This window comes from Taurulus bubalis, assembly GCF_910589615.1.
Source record: "Taurulus bubalis genome assembly, chromosome: 15".
Classification (NCBI taxonomy): Eukaryota; Metazoa; Chordata; class Actinopteri; order Perciformes; family Cottidae; genus Taurulus; species Taurulus bubalis.
In genome coordinates, this window is record NC_136603.1 from 7,111,675 (window position 1) to 7,135,582 (window position 23,908).

A 23,908-nucleotide genomic window follows, 5' to 3' on the forward strand; every position below is an offset into this window, starting at 1 on the left:
AGTAAGAAAACCTTATTCAAAATCCCATTCACATTTGTAACTACAACACACTAATAACTATTAGAACAGAGCCTTTTTGTTGTGTGGACTTCCTTTTCCCCATTCCTAATAGCAACTGCTGTAGTTGATGGCAATTTGTCCTACAGTATGGAAACTACAGTGAACTACAGAAGAACTGAACAGTCAGATGAAGGGAATGTTGATTAAGAGGTGCATTGAGAAACAGAAGCTGGTGGAGGAGAAGCTGAAGCCTGGACTCTATAAAAGTATTTTTCTTAATCTCTTAAAGTCTTGTCTTATGATTCTGCCAACTTTATGGAAGCAGAGAACGAAATATCTGCCCTAAAAAGGCATAGCACAGCAAGACAGTCAATTTTCCAAAATATCAAATATTTTACCATTCTATATCTGTACCTAATGCAGCATGTTGGATTTAATGATCATTTTTCCTTATTTCTTTGTGACTGAAAGATGGAGAATAGTTTAATCTTCGACGAGGAAGCTGTTATTTTTATAACCTGTTCAAAATAACTTAATGATAATCACTGGAATATATGTGATCCCATAGGAAGGGAACTAACGACTCTGAAGTAACCTTACTAGAACATATACTAGCATACAGATGCATCATTATTATGCTAACGAGTGATCAAATAAACATAAAACTGTTCTCTTACCAAATACACTGCTTTCATGTATTTTATTATTCATCACATTAAAGCCCCTTTCAATATTATGGTCTTTCTTTATTGTCTTACAAATATTAAGTTATCCACAAAAATAAAATAACTTAGATAATAAGCATATTAAAACATAAAAATACATACATACATTACATTTATGACATGAAAAAAATGCATATTGCTGATATCTCCCAGATATTTCCTGGACAATACAGTTCTGTATGTGCAAACTACTTATCAGAATTGAAATAATCTGTTGCACTGGAAACACAATTCCAGATTTTTTTTTTCTCTGCTTTCAACACAGAAACATATTTGCTTGAAATAAATTACACTGTCTGATAAGGAGCCTCACTCATACACTTTTTCTTGAGACCAAATATGATCTTGGAAATGTGCACAGACAGGAATCAACTTTGTTACTTATATACTTTGACGTCAGAAAATCCCTATTGTCAAACATGGAAGAAGTGTGTAGAAGGTGAGTGTAGCTATATCACAAGAAGCATACAGTGTCACACACAGTACATTACATCACAAAACAGGAAACACTTTGATTGATTGCAGCTTAGGATGTTTATAGTGTGAGGAACCGAAGCCTGTTCATGTGTGCTCAGTTTCCTGAGGCACTTTAACTTTATTGATTTTATTTGTGCAGCATCATTCAGTTCTATTTACAATGCTGTTCAGATCATGCTGAAGATGAAAACGGTACTTGTTAGATAAAGGTCTATTGTGCACTGTACTCTGACAGTCCTCTTACGTTACACACCACACACAACACACACAACACATGGAACTTCTCAATGAAGGACAATATATCTGTGCTAGGAGGCTAACCTTATTGTGCATAGAGTCAGTGCTTGTACTTTCTCTGCTGGAAGCTGATTTGTGTGGATTTTATTTCAACGCCCTCTATTAGAGGAAAGGAAATGGTTTCAGTTTGAAGGTTTTTTTTATCAGGAATCGCACCGAAAATCGGACTTTCAGGTCTGTATTTTGTTTGACTTCAGCTTTAGCCACTGTGATTCACCGTTGCTGTAATGTTCTCATACAAAAGCTCCTTTAGTGGAACCTTCTAATTGAACCCAGTCTGTCATTGGACTTGTGTGAATTTATTGTTTTAAGGGTGTCATCACTGTACGCAGGGATACACATTATGCATACTACATAGTACTATTGACTGATACGTCTAGAGTGTCAGTTGAGTCAGACAATCCACTGCTGCATTTTTTCTTTTTTGGTGTAACATGATAGTTGCTATAAACATTTAGACTTCTGAACTGCCCTTGAACAAGGCACTAAATCCTTAAGTGCTCCAGGTGAGTTGTGCTGTCAAATCCTGTGCATTGTGAATCCTGATGTGTGAAAAAGTCTATAGTTGTCTCAGCCTTTCCACTTTATATACTGCTGGTGCTATGAAGCATTATTATTTTCTTTCTGCATGCAATCTGCTTACTCTCAACTTCCTCTTTGCTCACCTGGATATCATGCAGCTGTATGTCAGTCAACATATGCTGATGAAACAACAATATTTTGTTGTTTTTTGAGCCCCGATTTCAGATTCAGAGCTTTCAGATAGTTAACTGATGCAACTATGTTCCTTTATCTCACGAGGAAGATAGTAAACATCCAATCTCTCTGAGTTGTGGCAGCTTTAGACGAATCCTGCATGTGCACACTCTTAACCAACATGCACATCTATCTTTCTGCTCGCTCAACCTCTTCACACTCTGTCCTCGCTCTTCTGGAAAACAGCAGTCCACCGTGAAAAGGTATGGGGCACATATATTACAGTCATATTCCCCATTCAAATTAATAGTCTTGATTTTAAAAAAAGGTCTCTTTTTCTTTGTTTTCTTTCGTGTGTACAGTCTTTTCGTGTGTTTCTTCATTTACAGACACTGACCCACTCTGTTATCCTGCATTCTTCGCACACCACGTAGCAGCACCAATGAAACTTGCAGTTGCAGCGCTCGCTGCGCGTCTGCTGCAGGATGTTGTGGCCTCTCCCGCAGCACAGACTCTCGCAGTTGTCCATGCCGGGGCTGGTCTTGTTGCAGATCCGGCCCTGCGTTCCTGTCGAGTCCGAGCCCAGGTCCCGCTCGCAGAAATCGGGCGACTTTTCAAAGTAGACCAGTTCGTTGATGCTTGGCCGCCGCCGATGTGAATGGTGGTGGTGATTGTGGTGGTTGTTCTGATGATGGTGGTGGTGGTGGTGGTTGTGGTGGTTGTGGTGGTTATGGTGGTTGTGGTGGTTGTTGTTGTGGTTGGAGTGGTCGAGCTGCCCGGTGTTTCGGTTGTGAGCCTTGATGAGCGTGGCGATGTGGAAGCGCTCTTTGAGGATTGAGCCCACCACCCGGAACTCGGGGGTGACCTGCCAGCAGGTTTTTAGTTGGCAGCTCCCTGACGTCCCGTGGCACTTGCATTTCCGTCTCATGTGGTCGAGCACCACCTGTGAAAAAAACACAGAGGGAGACAGACAAGAAAGAGAGAGTGGGATGGAGTGAGGAAGTGAGCAGAGGCGAGGACGTAGAGGAGGGGGTTGGAGGAGGTAAGGAGAAAGAAAAGAAGAAGGATTAATGGCTTCCTTGATTACTAGCTACCTTTGAAGTTTAATATATACACGACCAGGCTGTTGCAGACTGCATGTCATAATTCAAACGTGATTTTTTTTTTAAGGGGGGGGGGGGGGGGGGATGTTTGTTCTTTTAAGCACGCCACCGTATCGTGAATGACACATAGTTCCCTGAAGGAATATTGGTCCCGCATTTACCAAGCCAGGTGGTCTGACTCTGAGCCTGTTGTCAAACATACTGATATCAAATAACGCAGATGGATGCAGGCATTCCCCAAACAGACAGTAGTGTCATTATTCATTTTGGCATCAAGTAATGACTCCATGCATGACACACATGTATCGGCACATTGAAGCATTACAGAATTCATATTAATATATTTTCACTTTGATGTTTTAATGCTGGCCAGTAAAACTACAATGATAACAGCCAGCGGGCACTGTTTTCATTGTATTATATTACAGGAAAAAGCCTTATTATACACACAATGGAGGGGTTCATCAAACTGCTTTTACTATATAGACCCTGTTCTAGCAAAGTAGTACAAAGGACTAAAAATATGTTGCAGACGTCTATAGTATACATGAATGCATAAAAAAGCATAAACACAAAATGTTCAATCAGAGCATGATCACTGCAATACCTGTCCTATTCTGTACACACACACACACACACACACACACACACACACACACACACACACACACACACACACACACGCACACACACACACACACAGGTACATCCCACATGGTATGAATCCTGTCCTTCATAATGATATTTCCTCAAGGGTCTGTATTTATGTGTGTGTGTGTGTGTGTGTGTGTGTGTGTGTGTGTGTATATGTGTGTGTGTGTGTGTGTGTGTGTCTGCGTGTGCTTGTCAGTCATCACCTGTTCTAAACTTTAAGATCCAATTACCAACAGGAACACTGAGGCCACCCAGAGTACTGACAGATGCTGCTGCTGTTGCCACCCCTATAAACACACACATACATACACACATACACACATACACATGCACACATGCTGGACACTTGCACAGTTCAACACATTCCACACATGTGCTAGCAATAATGCTAATCTCCACACACTGTCACCCACACGCTCTCTTGCATCCGCGGAGTATGAGAGAGAGAGAGAGAGAGATGGCGATCCACAGTTGTGACCAATTTAAAGAGGTGAGTAGAGGAGTGTATTCTTTGTTCTGTGTCTGTGAAAGCTAGAAAACTATACCATATGTTCATGCCTGCATGTGCCTATGGTTGAGCATATGTGTGTGCAGGAATGAAGATGTAGTCTCTTCTTGCTTAGCCTTCAGAACATGAAACTCCTGAATGATGATCAAACTGATTAAGACATTAGATAGTCCAACCCTGTCCGTTATTTAACAATAGGATATCATCCATTAGAGAAGAAGTAGGAACGGATGGATAGAGGGAAACATAGTGATGGGAGGGATCTAATATATATATATATATATATATATATATATATATATATATATATATATATATATATATATATATATATATATATATATATATATATATATATGGGAGGGAGCTAGAACACGTTGTTGAGGGCTTGTGTGCTTGAAGGCTCCATTGCATGCTGTGCTGTGGGTTCCCAATTGAGCAAACCGTGCAGAGTTAAAAAAGGAAAAATAAATCTCCTTGTTCTGAGAGGTGGATGAGATAATGAAATAGTGATGAATATAATTGCTTGACTGCTCTGTTTGGAATGAAGAATGAAAAAGAAGAAGCAAAAGAACACTTCTTTGCCACAAAGTTAATAGAGATCAGTCGCAGTTCAAAAGAAAAGTTCTAAAATAAAATAAAAATGCAAAATAAAAGAAACTAGGTGACTGGTTTACGATGCATCCATCTGCTGCAACAATTAAAATACATAGTGATTTTCTCCAAATTAAAGTATTCATATAGTTTGGGTTAGATAAAAAAAAAAGTGGTTTCTTCTTTTTTGATGAAATTCATACAATATGTAAATACATGCTTCTACTAAGACATACTCATCAAATCTGCCAGTAATATGGAACATTTAAGAAAATGTATTGATTGGGACATTGCAGCTGAGAGCTTACAATCATGTCAGTGGTGTAATATACCAATTACAAAATCTTTAAAGAAGCATGCATTTTGGATAAAAATGGGTCTACTGTTGGGAGTGTTGAAAACAACATTTAAAGAAGCTGCGCTCCGTGGTGAGGAGAGGCTGTAAGACTTTATAGTAAACAACATTATAACAGCTCAAACAGCACTTGCACTGAGTTCAGATTGCAGCGTTCGGTTCAGTTTTTAGGGCAGAGGCAACCCCAGAATCACAAACGCGCTGGCCTTAAACACACAGCAAAGTCTGTAATCATAAAACTCTCCAACCCACTTAAACCTTAAAGGGACCAACTGACCTAAGTCATAATTGCATCCACATTGCTTCTGTTTGAAGGTACATTCACACAGCAGGATAGGGGTTTCAAAGCACAGTAAAACAACAAAAACAGTAGACAAGTAAAGTGTTATTTCTATTGACATTTTGTCATATTTTGGTAGAGGAAAAAATAAAAAGACTGATTACTCTCACAGCAGCATGACTTTTGTATTTTATTCTCATGTGTATTAGAGTAGAGAACAAAACTGTTTCCTGGAAGCAACATGTTCTCACTAAAACTGTGATGATTCCAGTAGTAGGCCACATCATGTCTGGCTTCTATACCTAATATTTACAATGAATTACAGCAAAATGCAATCGACCCTCCCCTTAACAGTGATTGTCCAACCATAGGCTAGCAACCATAACCCGGCACGGTAGCCCTTTGGATTTCTCCACATGCCGAAGCGGTGCGTGCGGGGCTGAAGTAAGATTACAATAATTTAGAGGTTAGTGTGGTTGTTTTAGCCTCTCCAAAATATGGAATGGATTCAACAGCTTGCTTATCTAACGTGAAATGAAATTGTTAGTGTGTCAGGCTACCTAGCTTAGCCTACCTACTGTAGCAACAGAGCGTTATTTCCAAAACAAAGCAGCATATCATTCACAAAATAAATTGTGTGGGGCTACAAGTAGTGTACAATACACATATTGAGTTCTTTATTGGCTATGGGGAAGTTTGCAACCACAAATACAAACTAGCCAGTGGCAGATAACTAGGCCTAAAGGGTGCAGTTTTCAGAAAAAAAAGGCCTCATGTGTCATGTACACATATAAATGGGTAATGCTGCATCCTAAAAGTTGGCTTTTTTCTATAAGACACAGTGTGTTACCGATTGGCGAAGCCTGCAACAACTTTATGGACGTAAAGAGAATACCAGAGCATTCAAAATTGTTTTGTTCTGTTTTAGGGTGGATTTATCCGTTAACACACACACACACACACACACACACACACACACACACACACACACACACACACACACACACACACACACACACACACACACACACCCTGCGCTCTGACTGGGCAGAGCTTAATAAAAGTTTGCAGGCTCCAAAAACCTCATCAAAAGAAAATAACTCTGGGTGACAAGCACGTCAAATATTCTTTTCACGTGTACAGGTACAATCCAAGTCCTGAAAGGTTATAAAAAGGAAATAGGCACGCTGTCTGCTCTTGCCATATTAAAAGTAGTATGTCAGTATGACATGTGAAGTGTTGATCCATCTGACAAAAGAGCTGCAAAACACGAGTTGAGAACATTTTGTACAAGAGGAGAAAAAGAAAAACATTAACAAATGAGCACCTGATTAAACTTAATCTAATAGAAATTATACATTACATTTTAAACGTGTTTACACAGTGGGTTAAATAATTGAAGCTTATATTTACCACCTCAATGCATGAAACTGTTTTCTATCTAACAACTTGGAATCAGTGAGCTCATTAGATCATTCACTTGTTGATGTATGTGTATAGATTTGTGATTTTGGGCTATTCAAAACAAACTGAATTGAATTGATTTGTCCAATGCCGTGTGAAGTCAGGGTTAGAAGATGAGAGTCAGAAAGAACATACGTTTTTAGTCTTTACTGATTTGAAAATAATTAAATACCAATCACTCTATCACTCATTTTGAGTGTATTTGTCAGGATCCAGATGGGTTATTGAAGATCAGGTGAAAGGGTTTGGGATTTCTGGTTCCTTCCTGTTCCTTCCCACCTGCGCCTGGGGGCTACGTCTGACCAACTCTTGGTCTGTGTTTACGGCGGAAAAAGGGGACGAAAAGTGACGCAGTGATTTATTGTTGCCTGGTTGTAGATCTTTAGAATTACCCCTGAGGTGCGAGGGCTGGCGGAGGAGGGGCTCGAGGGAGCTGGAACAGTAAATGTGGCGGTAAAGGGAGGAGAGAGGAAAAGAGTATGACAGGAGGAGGAGATGATTTTTAGATTGTGTCTTCGCTGTCCCGACATCGCCTGATACACAAATGCTGTGTGTGCGTGTGAGGGTGTGCGTGAGCGTTCTAACAAATCGCCTGTCCGTCTAGCTGACGCTCCATTGATCGGTCCTCATGCTCTGCTGCCATCGAGATATTACATTGTAATCAGCAATCCAATCTAACTTGTCATCAGCTGTGATTGTAACACAGAAATATATACAAAGATCGTCTGCTCACACGTCGAAACCAACACACTTCCTATCAGCTACGGTGATGCAGGTTCATGTAAAGTCTAGATTTGAGAAGAATAAATAGGTTACCGTGTTAGGAAAAGAGCAAATGTTTAAAAGATAAAACAAGTGACAATGAGACAGTATACGTCCCACTGCAGTCCTTTGGCTTACTTTGCACGTACACTGAGCGATGTAATTGCTTCAAAGTCAATGGCGGTCAGACCACAGTTAGAAACAAACATCTGGCAAGTTTTAATTGGCTTAGAGAGTAAGACAGAGGCTTCTATAAAACAACCCCAGACAGAGATCAAATACAACATGTTGGTGGCAGATTAGGACAGCAGGCTACATAATACAGTAGACCGGGGAAATGTGCAGCGCACTGGAGCCGGCTGCCGTGCAGAGAAGAGGAGCGGATGAAGTAAGCCAAAGATCAGAGCTGGTGTCAGGCCTTGGGACCACAATCTGATGCTTTGGCTTTACTAGAGAGGCAGAATCAAAAGGCAGAACACAAAGAAAGGAAAGAAAGAAAGGGTGAAGACATGTGCCCGAGTTCCCCAGCCAGAATTGAACCACAAGGTTTCAGCCATGTGGAGTATTTGACAACGCGGACAACTGTACTCTCACACTTTGTCCTGTTTTGGATTTTGTCGCCATTTTTTGTTTTAAATAAATAAAAAGGTGCAGTATGTGTCAATCAACTATTTAGCACATATTCAGTCACATACAAGGTGAGTGCCTGTTGCAGCCCTGTCTTAGTATAAACCTCCCCTATGCCGAAGGGGCAGGATTGTTACCACACTCCTTTTAGCCTGATGTTACACCTGATTTAGTCATCCTGACCAAATATCAAGATTTTGTTCTGTCAATACTGATTTAGTAGTAATGAAGGGTGACTTACAGCAATGCCTTTTTTCTTTGCAGAGGGAAAGTCCTGTGGCATAACACCACCAATCTTTGATGGAGTGAGGAACCAGCCAGTGAAGAATTGAGCAATTTGTTCTTTCTCTGTGCGTGTACCAACAATAAGGAGAAATCCTATGCCAGAAATATTCCTTGTTGTCAAATATGGGATCCCATCCCCTTATAATCTTTCAATCTGTGTTTTATAAGCAACATGAGAAGTCTATAAACATGCGTTGTATAGTGTAAAATGCTTACATTTTTATCTCAATTTTAAACCAAATTAAGTATCCAAACATACTGCATTATAAGATTTCTTAAGTAAATATTGCAGTACATGCATCATTTACGCCTTATTCCCTGTTTTGTTGGGCGCATTGAATTTAATCGTTGGCCAATCCCCGTGTCATCACCACTAACCGCTTCTTGGGAAAATCCTAATCTAATGTCTTTGTGTCCCACAGTCGACCCTTCCTGCTGATAAACAGCAGATAAGTCTGCATGCTGCCTTGTGTTTGTCAGTTCAAAGACAATCTACTAAATGGCCTTTAAAGCCAAGCAGAGAGCCAAGGCGCTATCAAAGCACACAAACAAATCCCACAGCAGCACATTAAGCCCAGACATCACTTTAAACAAATCAAACGCCTCGCTTCAAAAGAACAGTTCAACGTGCGCAGACAAATACACACGCACACGGTCAAACACAATGACATGCAATTACTGAGCAAAAGCATTTCCACAGTATACAGTGAAACTACATTAGAACGTGTCTGTGTTTGTGTGTGTGTGTGTGTGTGTCTGTAGTATTTACTCACTGTTAATTGCACACAATGTCCACAGCTCTTACTTAGAGACTCTTGTAAAATGTTATAACCAGCATAAGCACTTCCACCTGCTGAGCTTTTTAAAGCATTTACCTCTGTGTATATTTACGTGTGTGTGTGTATGTGAGTAAAGGACACATGCTCATGATTGTGTGTGTGTGTGTGTGTGTGTACATGTGTTGGTGTGTGCACCGTGCAGGGTGGGTCAGATCAAATGCTCTGGAATGCCCTGCACACCACTGATGATATGAAACGGCCTCTGAACAGCACTAATGTTGCTATTTTTGATCAAACACATTCTGCTTTTCATGTGGGTTCTGAGTCAATGAATTAACGTGAATGTGCTCTGCAGAGCAGTTTATCATCGCTCGAGGGTTATATTAGGCATAAAAGGTTCTACTATTGCTGGTTTGGATCGAGAGGGGGATGCTGCTCTCGGTGCATTATGGTTTAAATCACTTTTACAGTTTGTGCAGTGCTTTGAAGCAATGGCGTGCCTTGACAATTGCCTGAAACATCAGCTTCTCATTGATAATAGTTGGTGGCATCTCAGTTCTCACCACAATCTTCTAAGGTGGGGCAGGTGGCTGAAGTTATTTTAGTTTTGAAATGAAACATACAGTACATTATTATCAGCGGATGCAGCAAGGGCTGGCATCAGACAAGAGTAAATCATAATTTTGCCAAGAGGAAGCTGAGGTTCTTTTACAACGGCTACAATAAGAGAATATCAATATATTGATTCAATTAGCCTCAGATTGCTCTTTTCCCTGCAGGGTTGGCTCTGGCTATTGAGCGTTCAAACGCCAGTCTATCACTAAATCGAGGGACTGGGAATAGGGAGTTCGGCCACCTCCACAATTTGGATTTTGTTTCACAGCGTTTTCTCCAGTTATATCGCTGCTCATTTACATGAGCCTTTGAATCACTTGCTTAGATACAACTATGTTGAATACTTTGGACATGGTCTAAGCAGACCTGCAAAGAAATTGCTAATCTGAGTCATTCTTGAAGACAATGTAAAATAGAAATACAAAATATCAAATCCTAGGCCTGTGTCCCTGTGTAACTGGCAAATATAGCAATCATTCATTTCAATTAAAATCCTTCTCTTTTCTCTTCCCATAATATTTTGATGACACATCTTAATCGAATCAAATGCAATTTGTGGCTAGCCTTCCATCGTATAGAACCACACTTGACCGATAGCTAGAGGGTAGTAGTAGCTAGCCGAGCAGCACACATGACTGAGATGTGTGTTTGTGTGTCACCAAAAACTTTGCCGACAGTCACTTTTGACTGATCCAATCAGAAGGATTTCATTGAAATCCCTCCTGCAACTATAAGTTGTCCAAATGCGCCTCCAGTCCCACTTACTGATACTGTCAACATCACAAAGAGTCAAAAATGAATGATGATTACAAAATAATTTGGAGAGAGGCAGGGCCTCAAATGTTCAAAATGAGTTCCAAGTATTGAACAGCAGATTGGCTTCGTTACAAATGCGGATAGGATGTCAAAAGAAGTTGAAATGTATATTGTGTTTCCTGAAAATGGGATACCATCTTTCCTTACTCCCCTGAGGTCAGGCACTGATGGTAAATTGTAATTACTAGACCACGCTTGCCAGTAACATGGCAGACTGCTGCGGAGCCAGCACTGTCACCACCTACCTAATGAACCGACAGGATTCAACAGAACCTCTGCGTGGCTCTAAGCTGTGCAACATGAACACGGGAGAGCTTGCCAAGCATTTGTTTTGAGGTGTGCTCGCTAAACGATGGAGAGGAACGCTCAGGCTGAAAAAAAAAAGAAGAAAAACTTGGCCATGAAATTTACTGCCCCGGTTAAGTGTTTCCATGTTACGAGCAGCCACTTCAAACACGTAGTCAGGCTTTTAAAACCGCTCTTATTAACTACTGAACAGTAGTTTGTTTTGGTTCACTGCAAACACCATGAAGGGCTGAACTGCGCATCTTCACGGTGAAGGGAAAACCATTCATATTAATCTGAAGATGTCATAAATACTAGGTTCGCAAAGTTGTTGGGAGGGGATTTAACTAACAATGTAGATGCATGAAATGTATTTGTGATTGAACTATTTCCCTATTTGTCCTGCTTCCACTTTGAACGTCACATATTCATGGCGTTAGTGATATGCTGACATCATATGTGAATAAACCTCCCCCTTTAGTGCTCACTATTACTTCTGTAATCAGCCCTGCTGGTGAGAAGTTGGAGGAGGCAGAGCAGCAGTGGGGGAAGAGACGAGGGAAGGAAGGGCGAATCTCTTTCTACTTTCCGCCCTGGTGTTTGAAGTCTAAAATCTTTTGCAGGGTTTTAAACATCTGTTTCCAAACTGCCAGCAGCCACTAATTAGGGCTAAAAACAAGACGGAACGTCGTGAGAACCCTGGGGTGGGCATGAGGCGACATGCACACCCCACTAAAAAACCGCCGCATTCCTCTGCCTAAAGACTACTTCTCTGAAAAGGGGGAGTGGGGCCCGGGGATGGAGGGGAGGAGCGGGGCGGAGGGAGGGAGGTGAGGCGGCGGTGGCGTCGGGTCGGTGGGAGGAAAGAGATACGGGAAGGGTAGGCATTATTTTGAAGTCCCACCTGTCAGTGTTTTTTGTTTGATTCTAGGGGTCGTTTGTGTGTGTGTGTGTGTGTGTGTGTGTGTGTGTGTGTGTGTGTGTGTGTGTCAAGCTCTTAGGGTTTTTGTTGAGGCTTTCTATAGCATTTGAAGTCATCAAGGTGCACGGTATTTTGAAGTTTAAAAGCTCTGCCATGACTCATTCTCAGTTTGTTCTGGGTCTCTCCCTCATCGTCTTCGGCCTTCTTCCTTTATGTTTCCCTTTCTCCTCTCTTCCCTCTTTCTCCATAGCCAGGAAGTGTCTCTGCACATGACACTTATTCAAGCACTGATATCCAGCCTGAGCTGTTGAACAAGCCAGCCCTCTAAGCATGTCCATGCAAACAATGATTTGGTTCTGATTTGATATTGTACTGAAAGCTCACATCGTCTGCTCATTGTAAGTCTCTATTGTCCATGGAGTACATCCATTCAACACAGTGGGGATTGCTTTCTTTGTTTCTGTGCAAAACACGGAAGGATAACCAGATCGATCAGAGGAGTGAGCAGTCGAAAGACTTTAGCTTTAAACCCTGCCAAGGTCATCAGGGGTCGTTGAGCTTGTACAAAGTACAAGAAGCTAAACTCAGGCGAAGTGGGTGTCAGTTCGTCCTCGCTGGTCATAACCAGAATCTTTTCCAAAAAACCAGATACCGTCTCTTTGATGTTGATGACTTTGACTCAAAGTTTGATTGATGCTCTCTTGGCCCGGAAATTCACAGCCAGCTACATTTATTGTGAGGATCCTGAGAACCAATATTTTGTTTTTCTAAAGGACCTTCTGGGAAAATCAAACAGTAAATAAAAACAAGGCAGGGTAGGGCCAGTTTGAATTAATTTTCTTTGAGCTACTGTTTGCCTATTCAAAGTGTAAAAGGGTGTGATTACATATTCAGAATTTAAAGACTTTCCTCAGGGCACTCCACCTTCCTGGTCAAACTGGATAGCTTTGATAAACTTGTTTGTAATGTGACATACATTTATACATTTATTTAGTATTGCCTTTAATTGTCATAGATTCTTTGAAATTCAGGCTCTCATATATCAAATATAGCACCCAAATGAGCTTATTCTGACAGTTGTGGCATCATGTGACATCTACGTGTAAAGTGGGCTTTTCTTCAGCTGTATAACACATCCCTCTGTCTATTGTATTTCGTATTGCAGACATCACGCCTTTATACTGCCTTGCAGTCTCAGCCACAACAGAAGAGAAACGTCAGTTTGATTTTTCAAGCTGTCTCTATAAAAAACTAAATGAACAGTGATGTCTTATTCCAGTGTTTTGTTAAAATGACAATGTAATAGTCACGTATCACATATAATTGAGGTTATTGAGGTTATGCCCATATGAGATTAATTGTCTAATAGGCTAATTGGAGTATATGTCATCGTGTCTCAGTAACAGAGTGTTATGTAAAGTCAGCAGTCAGTTGCGATGATATATGGCCATCTCCGCATGCTATCGTAAAACTACTGTGCAGCTTATGTGTATACCTATTATTTTGCATTTGTTTACGTGCTAGAGACTCAATTCTACACCTATGCACAAAAAGAGAGGTTTCAAACGCTCAAGGGCATCTCACAGGATACACTGCCTCAAAAGTACAAGCTAACAAAGAAAGACAAACCTGTTTTAGATGTGGAGCAAATCGTAAGTGTGCCTTAATCCATTAATTATTGACAAAAATGTGGCCTCAATAGGTAAAACAAAGTAGAGTAAAGACAACATACATGAGGCCACATGTGACCCTGCCTGTTACCACGTTTCCTAACCGTACTACACAAAAACACAAGACAAATGACTCTCCTTCCTTGGCTCATGAACTCATTACTGCTGATACCATTTCAGCCCCCACCCAAAGTTTATACTTCCAAGTCCACAGCCCTGACTGGAAACAGTCACCAGTTCTACATCTGTAACTATTTCTACCACTACAGCTACTGCAGGGAGGCCAGTGTAGTCCGGCTGACGCGCTCCACGTTTGTGTTTTGTCTGCATAATCAAGGAAACCAGAAGTAAACTGATGGAGAGATACAGGCCCAAATTACTCAGGAGGAAACGGGAACAATGAGCAATTTACGGTCGCTTCTTGTCTCTGTTCCACCACAGAGCTGCTGTATCATCATTTACATCTCTTTTCTCCCATTGTCAAAGGCAGAAACCTCATTAGAAGTGTGTTATTATATTGATATTTAACCTAAAATAATAATAATTGTTAATTACTAATGTAACACATAGATTTGATTCAATTGAATATACTGATATACTCAGTGTTACCTTTTTACTTTTACACAGTATGCCTACAACAAATAATGATGGTGATGATGATTTCTGATCATGTCAAAGGGCGTATTGATTTTAAAATAATCAATACAACAATGGAACAAATTGAATAGAATGTCAGTGCATCTACATGTGAAACAGGACAAGTCTGCTTCTCCGCTGCAGATGTATGTATTCTTGAGAAACTCTCTCTACTTCATTAAAGGTGCAGTGTGTCAGAATTAATGGCATCTAGTGGTGGGGTTGCAGATTGCAACCAACTGAAACTTTTCCTTTGTGCCAGTGTGTGTGTAGGAGAACTATCAGTCGCCGACTCCCCAAAAAAAACAAGGCGATGGGCCCTACTGAGGGCAAGAGATTGGTTTGTCCGCTCGGGGCTATACACATGTAGAAGTGGACCCACTCTGTAAATAGATATAAACGGCTCATTCTACAGTACCTAAAACACAACGGTTACTATATTTAGGTGATTATACACTAAAACGCACTTATTAATATTATATTCCATTTCTGCCAATAGAGCCCTCTAAATGCTTAAGACTGTTCCTTTAAAAAGTGTTTTTTTTTCATTCGGAAAAAACAATTTCTGCTGCCCTGTGGTGCCACAAAAAGTGTGAGAATACAACCGTAGTTGTAATAAGATCTAATTACCATTTGAAACACATTTTTTAAATCAGAATTGCTCCAATAAATACACAATGTTATAATTAAAGTTCCATTTTGATTTGTTACTTTCAAATAACTGGTTCACAGCTTAGGAAAAAACCCTATAAACACACACACACACACACACACACACACACACACACACACACACACACACACACACACACACACACACACACACACACACACACATAAACCTGCCAGGAGAAATAAACAGCAATCTAATAACGAAAAGGCCAATGTTGACCTAGCCAACAAAATGAGATAGTGTTGTGCACTCTAGCGTTATCGCTGCCCAGTAGCACTCAAACCAGCCATTCTCCACCTGTTTTATTGTGTCATATGTTTTCTTGTAAAAGTCCTATTAAATATAGTGTAATATTTGTATTGACAACGCCTGCACGAGTTGATCGTGATATATAATGGTAATATCTGAGTATTATTTTTGCTGAAACTACCCTCTCACACTGAATTATTTTCAATTTAAAGAAGCCATTAAGTGATTTGGTTTCACAAAGTTGTGAGTGACAGATTTATGTATTTTTATTCTCACAATTGGAACAGCAAAAGCTTTTCCTTCAGTCCCAGGTATGGGCCAAGCTCCAACAAGACTTGATCCAACAGCTGCAATATTGCGGCTGCATTGCATCTTTCATTAAACCTTCCATGTCTGGTAAATGCACGTCTTTTAATTTCCATAAAACTCGGAGAAACACGTGCACACAAGCAGCCACGTTCTCTCGCCGTCCCCCCTCCCCCACTCACCTGTCTCCCAACTCTGTTGTTGTGCAGCCTCATGCGAGCATGGATGTCCTTGTAGGTTTCTCGGGCATCCAAGAAGTCCCTCGAGAACTTCTCGCCGAATTCCACATCGGGACTGCAGCCGCCCCACTCCCAGGAGTCTTGGGGTCCCGGAAGGTCGGCGGGGAAGTGCTCCATGACGCCGTGCACCATGCCCTTCCCCCGGTGGATGGCCTCCAGTTGCAAGCGGTGCAGTTTAATGCGAAAGGCCTCCTCGTCCCCACGCCGTTTCTCGTCACAGCTGCACGCCTTCAGCTTGCCCATGGAGCATGCGTTGGCCACGGCGTGCACGACGCCTGCTGCTGCGATGGCATACGCAAAAGCACTCTCTCTGAAACCTGCAAGGACAGGATAGCGGTGTTATGCCTCATGTGGAAGCCGAGGGTTATACGAAAAGAAAGACTGGGAAGTTTTGTTTCAGAGAACATGTTGTAACACAAAACATCTTTTCAGTTCAAATGGAATATAAACTCACTTAAACTTTGCTTCACTGGTCCAGAATGACACAAGACACACATGGAGATATAATGTATTCAGCTATGTGACATGTTTCTTTTGAGAAGACACTGTTGAGGCGTATAATATTACAAAATGGAGTTTATGTAAAATGTCAACACATTTTCAATAACCTGCAGGCACAACATACCAGTGTGCATGTGTCATCTCCTGTCAGGTAAACTGAGAGGATTACCAGATCAATGGAGGAGGAAATTTGATAACAATCCAAATCTAGATGACTAAAACGTTGTTTGCAAGTGCGTTTTAGTCGTGTTACATTTTCTATTTTTAACTGAAACATCATCAGGAATCGCAACAAAACTATTTAATTGTAAAGTTCTGCTGTAAAAACTACTGGATACAACTTTAAAATGTCAAGTGATTTTCCCGGCCCTAAAACTCAGTTTAACAGCAAAATGAGCGAGACAAAGACATGTTTTATTTCTGTTCACAACATGTGTCCAATTTGTGAGTTTGCACACTTGGTTTCAAACACATTCAGTAACGTCGTAGTAAAAGAGCTTCCTCTGTTTTGATAGATGCGCATATGAGTATATTCACACGTTTATACTGTATACCCTTCTACCAAGACTCATAAAACCTGGGGAAACATCTGGAACAATAGCAATTACGTGTTGCAAACACTTGCGTACTTTGTCTCTGTGGGCCATCTGAACATTAACAGACCCCCACCACTCCCATCAGAGGACTCACAGAGGACTGAGCCGCTGAACAAGGCTGTGTCTCCTTCTTTTGCACAAGATCTGTGTTCATTGCTGCCTACCAACATGTACCATCTGTAAGTGAGTAGAATGGTGGACCCTATTTGTGCTGCACCACTGTACTAAACATGTCCTCTGCTCCCTCAGTCCAGCTTTCTCCAAGTGTGATAGTTTACTTTTTTGTTGTTGTAATTTCACATCTTAAAATGAAGATTTAGGATCAAACTATGTGTTACTCTACTCGACGTGTGTTTATGTTAGAGAGGCTGATTATGCTGCACGGCGGCTTTCGCCTTGTAATCACTTCCAATGGGCTCAGACGGACTACTGCTGGAAGAGGAGGTGGTTAAATGCTTGTGTGCACATAATCTCTCCATACGACGTGCGACTGCTTTTGCCTTAATAGCTAACACATCCCTTTCTCCTGGACAGCAAGTCTAACTTGCACGCCGCACATGTAATGAGTACAACTGTACCACAACTGATCTGTAATTCAGAGGACTAATGTTACAGTGCTCTTCTCTCACACACACGCACTGGCAATATAAACACACATACAGTACACATTCATTCTGTCCGTGTTGATATATTTCTGGAACAAAAAAAAAAAAACCTTGTCCAATTGTGGAATTCATGAATATTAAAGAATGAAGTGTGACATCAGCGCGTGCACTCGTACCCTCTGCAGTGTTTGTTGCTAGATCTCATCTTACTGCCTGTAAGCATGCTGCCCTCAGGTTCTATAAAAGCAGCCCCACTGGCAGTCACTTACTTGTGTATGGAAACTTGTAAAGAAAACATGAAAAGAAACCACTTAGGAGTTTATAGCACACTGCTTGAAGGGGAAATGATTCAGGCTGCTTGTTGGAGACGAATAAAAGGTTATTAACTGGAACTAACTCTTTTAACACTGTTTGATGTGTTTCCTTATTTGTATATTTAAGTAAACGATATATTACGTCGAGGCATGATGTAAAGTTTGACACTGTCACGCTGGACTTATTAGTCTGTCTTGACAGTCGAAGCCAGTCAACAATAAATTCATCCATGGAGCAAGTGACAGTCTCCAGTTCTCCATTGCAACTACTGGTTTGCAAGAAGTAGCAACACAGTGTGAAAAGAAGAAACACACAGCAGAAGCCAAAGCTCTTTTATTTGAACGGGGCCAGTCGGTCAACACAGTGGGCTCTGGATAAAACGACGCAGGGTCGTTCGTGAACAAAGTTGAAAAGGCTCAACTTTTGCTGCAACTCAATGCAATTAGACAAGGTGTCACATTAACCTGCAGGCCTTAAACCAGACCCTCCAAGGCATTGAATGCTGGGCTGTTTTAACGCAGGCCTGTTTTCAGTCTGAAACCCTGATTAACGAATTGGACGTTGATAAAAAACAGTGAGCCGACAAGCCGGCAGTTGATTTTTTGTTGTCAAGGAAGCTGATTCTGATCTTCATTTCAACAAGCGGGCAGCATTGCCCACCGTGCCTCCAGCTGCACACAGACTACTTTACAAGCTAGATATACAACACTTTTTAGGTTGATGTGACGACCATGTTGGCAAAAAGTTCTGTCTTAACAAATACAGCTTATATGGAGCTACATTAGAAGTCACTCTCCTTTTAACTCAGTTTGTGGTCCCGACCAAGTCTGGAGGGAAATATCTGGCTCTGTAGCAGCTATATGCTAACTATGTACACAAGCTAATTGCTAACTGTGTCTGTAGTGTGCCTTTTCTTGTGTGCTAACCCTAACCCTAACACACAGTGGGTTTATTGGAGCTTTGTTGGCTGAAAACAGCTTAGTCACTAGTCAAGAATGAATTTGATCTGTTATTATTAAAAACATAATAATATTTGTTCAAGGGCAATTATGAATTTTGTTTTATAACAGCAAAGAGACGCAATCATTTGACTAACTAACTCACAATCCGCTCGCCCCCCTCCTCCACCCTAACACCTATACTCACACAAGGTGGGGGAAGTGGAAGGGATGGCACTTAGGCACATCCCCATCCATAGAAAGCCTGTTTTAGCTCTTGCCCCGCTCTGAGTCGGGCTCTGCAACCCGGGCCCCCGGAAGACTGGGAACAAATCAATCTAACAAATAATTTATCGGCTGCGACACGCCCGGCTGAACTGATGGCTGAGGAAGTGACAAAATGAATTAAAGATTCAAAGGAAACTGTCACTTTGTGTTACAGAAACCGACTAAACAGGTTTATGCTTTTGCCGCGGAGAGTTGGGAAAGTGCTGCGAGCAAATTCACAAGCACTTGCACTGGCAAGGGAAGTAAAAGCATTAGGAGCAGCCCAGTGAGGGAGGACGCAGACACAGCGACAGAGAAAAAGAGGGAGAAAGAAAGAGAGAGATTCTCCTATTTCTGTCTATCCATGATTTGCCCAATGTCCTCTTTAGCCTAGTTTTTGATGCAAGCTCAACAGGAATGAACATGGGCCCATAAAAGTTATCAGAATCAATCAGCAGCCAGATACGTGGCAGAGCCCGAGAGGATCAGAGCAGTGAAACTAGACAGCAAACAGACATTGAGATACACAGCCCTTGATAGACAAATGCAACACTTTGTAGATTATCAGAATATTTGAACAAGCGAGGTTCCAATTCCCCAAAATATTTATTTATTTAAATGTCTATCTTGTTTTACTATTAAGGTTTTGTTTTATAGTGTAAAGATAGCATTTATAGCAATGTTTTTTGTTGTATTCTTAATTCTAATTCAATTTTTTTATTGATAAGTTTATTGTAATTATGTATGTAAGGAGGACCTAGCTAAATAAGTGTTTCATTGTATGGAGTAACTGTCTGTTATCTGTGCATATGACAATAAAAACATCCTGAATCCTGAATCTTGAATCTTGATAGACACATTTGTTATATTATAGACAGCAAAATACCAGTTTGGTACATATGCCTTTCATATATTTTCCCGTGGGTAATTACATGCAAAATATGTGAGAATCTCCACAATTATATTTTATCGATGTCTGTAACTGTGTCGATGAAAGCGCTGCCTCTGTGCCGCCGCACGCAACAATGGCTGCAGCACGCTAACTTACATCCATTTCTCAAAGCTTCTGTGGAGATTTTGTGAATGTATCAACTTGTAACAGATGAATCATCCAATTTAAAAAGGTTGTTTATGTCAGTGGTTTGGAGTTTCTGCACCCGAGGCCAACCAGGGATGCCAGACAACCAGCAACTGCCTGCACTAATAATGACAAACAGCCTTTCAATGAGTCAGTAAGGAGTGAAAGTAAGACCAGAGGTGTGTGTGCAAACTGTAGTTAGGTTTTCTTTCTACGGAGATAACAAGGAATACAGTCCTCAGTGAGGGTTACAAAACTTAAGTTTCATGATTGTATTTGCACACAGATTAAGGAGAACATAAATTATAACAACACCCCTCCAGGAAACTTCTGACACATTTAATTAGTTCTGGGTTTTTTTATGATGGGGAATTCCATCAACAATCTAGTTTCACGATCTAAAAGGAAACTTTTTAATACTTTGCATACTTAATTTTATAAATTAAAGACTTTCAATTTTAATTAGCAAATACATGTTTTGTCATACCAAAGCCAATGTACTATAATGCAATCCATTCATATAAAATGCAAGGTGCACAATTTACTAACATTTTAGAGCCTTATTTTTCAGTCATTTCTAAAGATTTGGATCTGTAAATAATTCAGCTTTGAGCACTATCATGTTCCTCATGTGGCACAATTGTAAAAAAAAAAACTAACTCAAGACTCAACTGCCAACCACATTGTGCACTGTGCATCCATCCAGGTGATCTGGCTATTAAGACACGGATGCCTTTTCCAGTCATTAACCCGCATGAGTCCATCTGAAGGACTACCCAACGCTAAAGATCCTCTTTCATCCTTTGTGGCTTACTCGCAAAGCTCCAAGCTCTACAGCCCGTCACAGAAAACTGATCTGCATGAGGTTTGGTAATCTTGAGGTGACTAACTGCTTTTGAAGTTACTTGTTCTTTTGTACGAGCTTTTGAGCAGATACAGTGAGGGTTAGTAAGTCGATCTGCTCATCAGAAATAACTTTCCCATTTGAAAGGATATCATACTTGTGAGATAACATGCAAGAATGATCTCACAAGTATCTGGGTTTGGAGAATAATATTACGGCAATGCTTGTTTAAGACGTGTCTTTTTGTGGAAACTAATCTTTCTAAGCTCATCCTTTCAAGGTATTCTATCAAAGTGTGTTTGAGGATGAAACCACAGCCTGTTTGAAGACTAAACTTTTGAACTGCACGTCTGAACTTCATTGTTGTTTTTTTTCAACCGGTACCTTGAGTTGACATCCCACCCCAGTGCTGCAAATATGTTTCTTGAGTTTTCTCAAATGAGATTTGTGCCTTTTATTACTTTTAAAACCCAAGTGCTGCAATTTAATTGTTTGATGGAAGAGATGCAAAAATGGTTCAAAGAAAAGCAGATTGTGAACTGTAATGAAACTGAGCAGTCTGCCTTTTTCTAGATTATACTGTATGGTGGCCGTAAAACTGACCTCTTTTAAAGACGATGCTGTCGTAGGGTATTTTGTTTCTAGTCTCCAGACTGGAGCAGTTCCAACGGTGTCCTCTGAACTGGTGCTGGCACTCGTGGATGGCAATCTGGATTCCCTGAATTGCTGAAGCCGTCACATCCGGGTTCCTCATGCAAACCTCCAGCTGGCGCCGCGTCAAACCTGGCAGTGTGAGACACACCGTGTTGGCATTCAGGATCGGGTCGATGTTGGGGAGCTTCAGACCCAAGATTTCATTGGAGTCTACCCTGCATGGAGCATACAGGGCAGGTTATGGACAAGACACAAGTACAACTAATACATCTGTTGTTGCTCACCAAAGTCTACTTGAGACAAGTAGGGTTACTGTTGGTTCTTGGGTGCCACAGCAGTCAGTTCCCACAGTACCAAACAGGCACCCTGACCTGATGTACTCACTATATTACACATACTGTAGGGTGTTGTTTTTCAGATTGTTTCACTTGATGATCATGTAAAGTTGTCACCAATATAAACAGAGGTAAGACTATGCCATGTGGTTTAAATGCCTTTGCTGAAACCTGCAATGTGCTGTACTTGCATTTAGTTTTAATTCAGGTTTTGTATCCCGGTCTTCACTTTGATGCGGTGCATGATATTATCTTTTCAGTAGGTCAGGTGAGTTGAAGTGCGGAGTGAGGGAACAGTATCCACTCGTTGGCATGCAGCCAATAGTTCTATTTAGAGTTTTAGATACACAGCAGGAAAAAAAGCAATTTACCCCTTGTGCTGTAAAATCAGTAGGCAATCAAATTCAATAGTGTTTTAGCTGCGAGGTGTGTCTCTAAATGTCTGCTGCTTCTGTTGCAGATCAATCATGTGGACAACAGTAATTCAGCTGACAGCGGTCAAAGCTCTTTTCTATATCACATAGAAACAGCAAGAGCCGTAAAAAGGAGAACACAGGCTGCGCTGATGATGGCTTAAGAGCTGAAAGGTGCCCAGCTTTTTCTTTTCATTATTGCTACAAGTCAAACACAGGTTGTGTGTCACAGCGTCTGTATGATTTAGACACACAAATCAAGATCATGTATGGCTGTGGGCACACACACAGAAAACTCCACATCTGCACAGACCGGCATGCACACACACAAATACCCAGGTGTAGGGAGGAGTTTACAGTAACACACACAGAGGCACTCACACAGCTGGAAAAACTTTTATTTTCCTCAACATGTGTAGCTGCAAGTTTCTTTTCTGTGAGCCTCTTCAACAAAGAAACAGACTTAAACGTTAAAACTTTCCGACTGAAAAAACAACCAGTAGTTTTGGAGTATAATTACAAGCTATAGTACAACATGCCGTGCCATCGATTGTTGGTCATTTGCATATTATGTGTGGTGCCATCTTATTTAGGTGACTTGCATGTTGAACTTTGTGACTCGTAATTCCAGTTTGTGCTCCTACCTGTTGTGTTTTGAGAGTAGACCTGTTTCAACAACTATCTTTCCAAAGTGCAACTGTTTATTGATTGGCAACATTGTCCGGGTGCCTGGAAGGCAGGCAAATGGCAATAGACCATAACCTTGTCAAAAGTAGACACATGTTTTTATATGTTAGTTCTCAGAATGTCAGCCAAGAGGGAAATTCCGCTTCGAAAGAGAAAGCTGACATTAATGTTGTTTAAGTTCATCATTCATTCTCCGAAACTAATAAAAGAGGCTATGATGAAAATATTTGAATAAATACAGTTGTTAAACACATTTTCATTTGATTTATTAAAAAAAGAAAAAAAGAGTCTTTTGGTGTAGTAAACCAACACAGAGATTAACTTTGTTTTGTGTGAATGAATTCCTTATTAAATTGAACTCACCTTTTATCCAAGAGACAGATAACCACCAAGCATGCTATTCTGAGGATCGAGTGTTCCATTGTGTGCCTTGTAATTATAAAATAACAAATAAGAAAGGAAAAAAAAAGAGTTATAAAAGAAAAAAAAAGTCCAGTATTCCGCCTTATTAAAGTTTCGGGAGGACGGCACAGAGGAGCGGGGTCAGGTCAGGTCCGGCTGGACGTTGGCGCAGGACTTGACAGCTCCGAGGACGTCCAGATGTGCCAGCCAGCGGCGGGATACTCATTCACAAAAAAAAAAGTTTCATCCACCTCTC

The 23,908-nt window shown here is 40.9% G+C and overlaps 1 protein-coding gene across 1 annotated transcript; it reads right to left on the reverse strand.

Moving 5' to 3' along the window:
- Positions 1-727: 727 nt before the first annotated feature.
- wnt10a (wingless-type MMTV integration site family, member 10a) lies at positions 728-23,672 on the reverse strand (the record flags this gene model as incomplete). The annotated part of the gene is made up of 4 exons (XM_079230339.1): positions 728-3,138; positions 15,961-16,334; positions 21,765-22,030; positions 23,614-23,672. 4 exons carry the CDS (start codon positions 23,670-23,672, stop codon positions 2,575-2,577), a joined length of 1,263 nt encoding a protein of 420 aa, XP_079086465.1. The 3' UTR covers positions 728-2,574.
- Between the last annotated feature and the right edge of the window lie 236 nt (positions 23,673-23,908).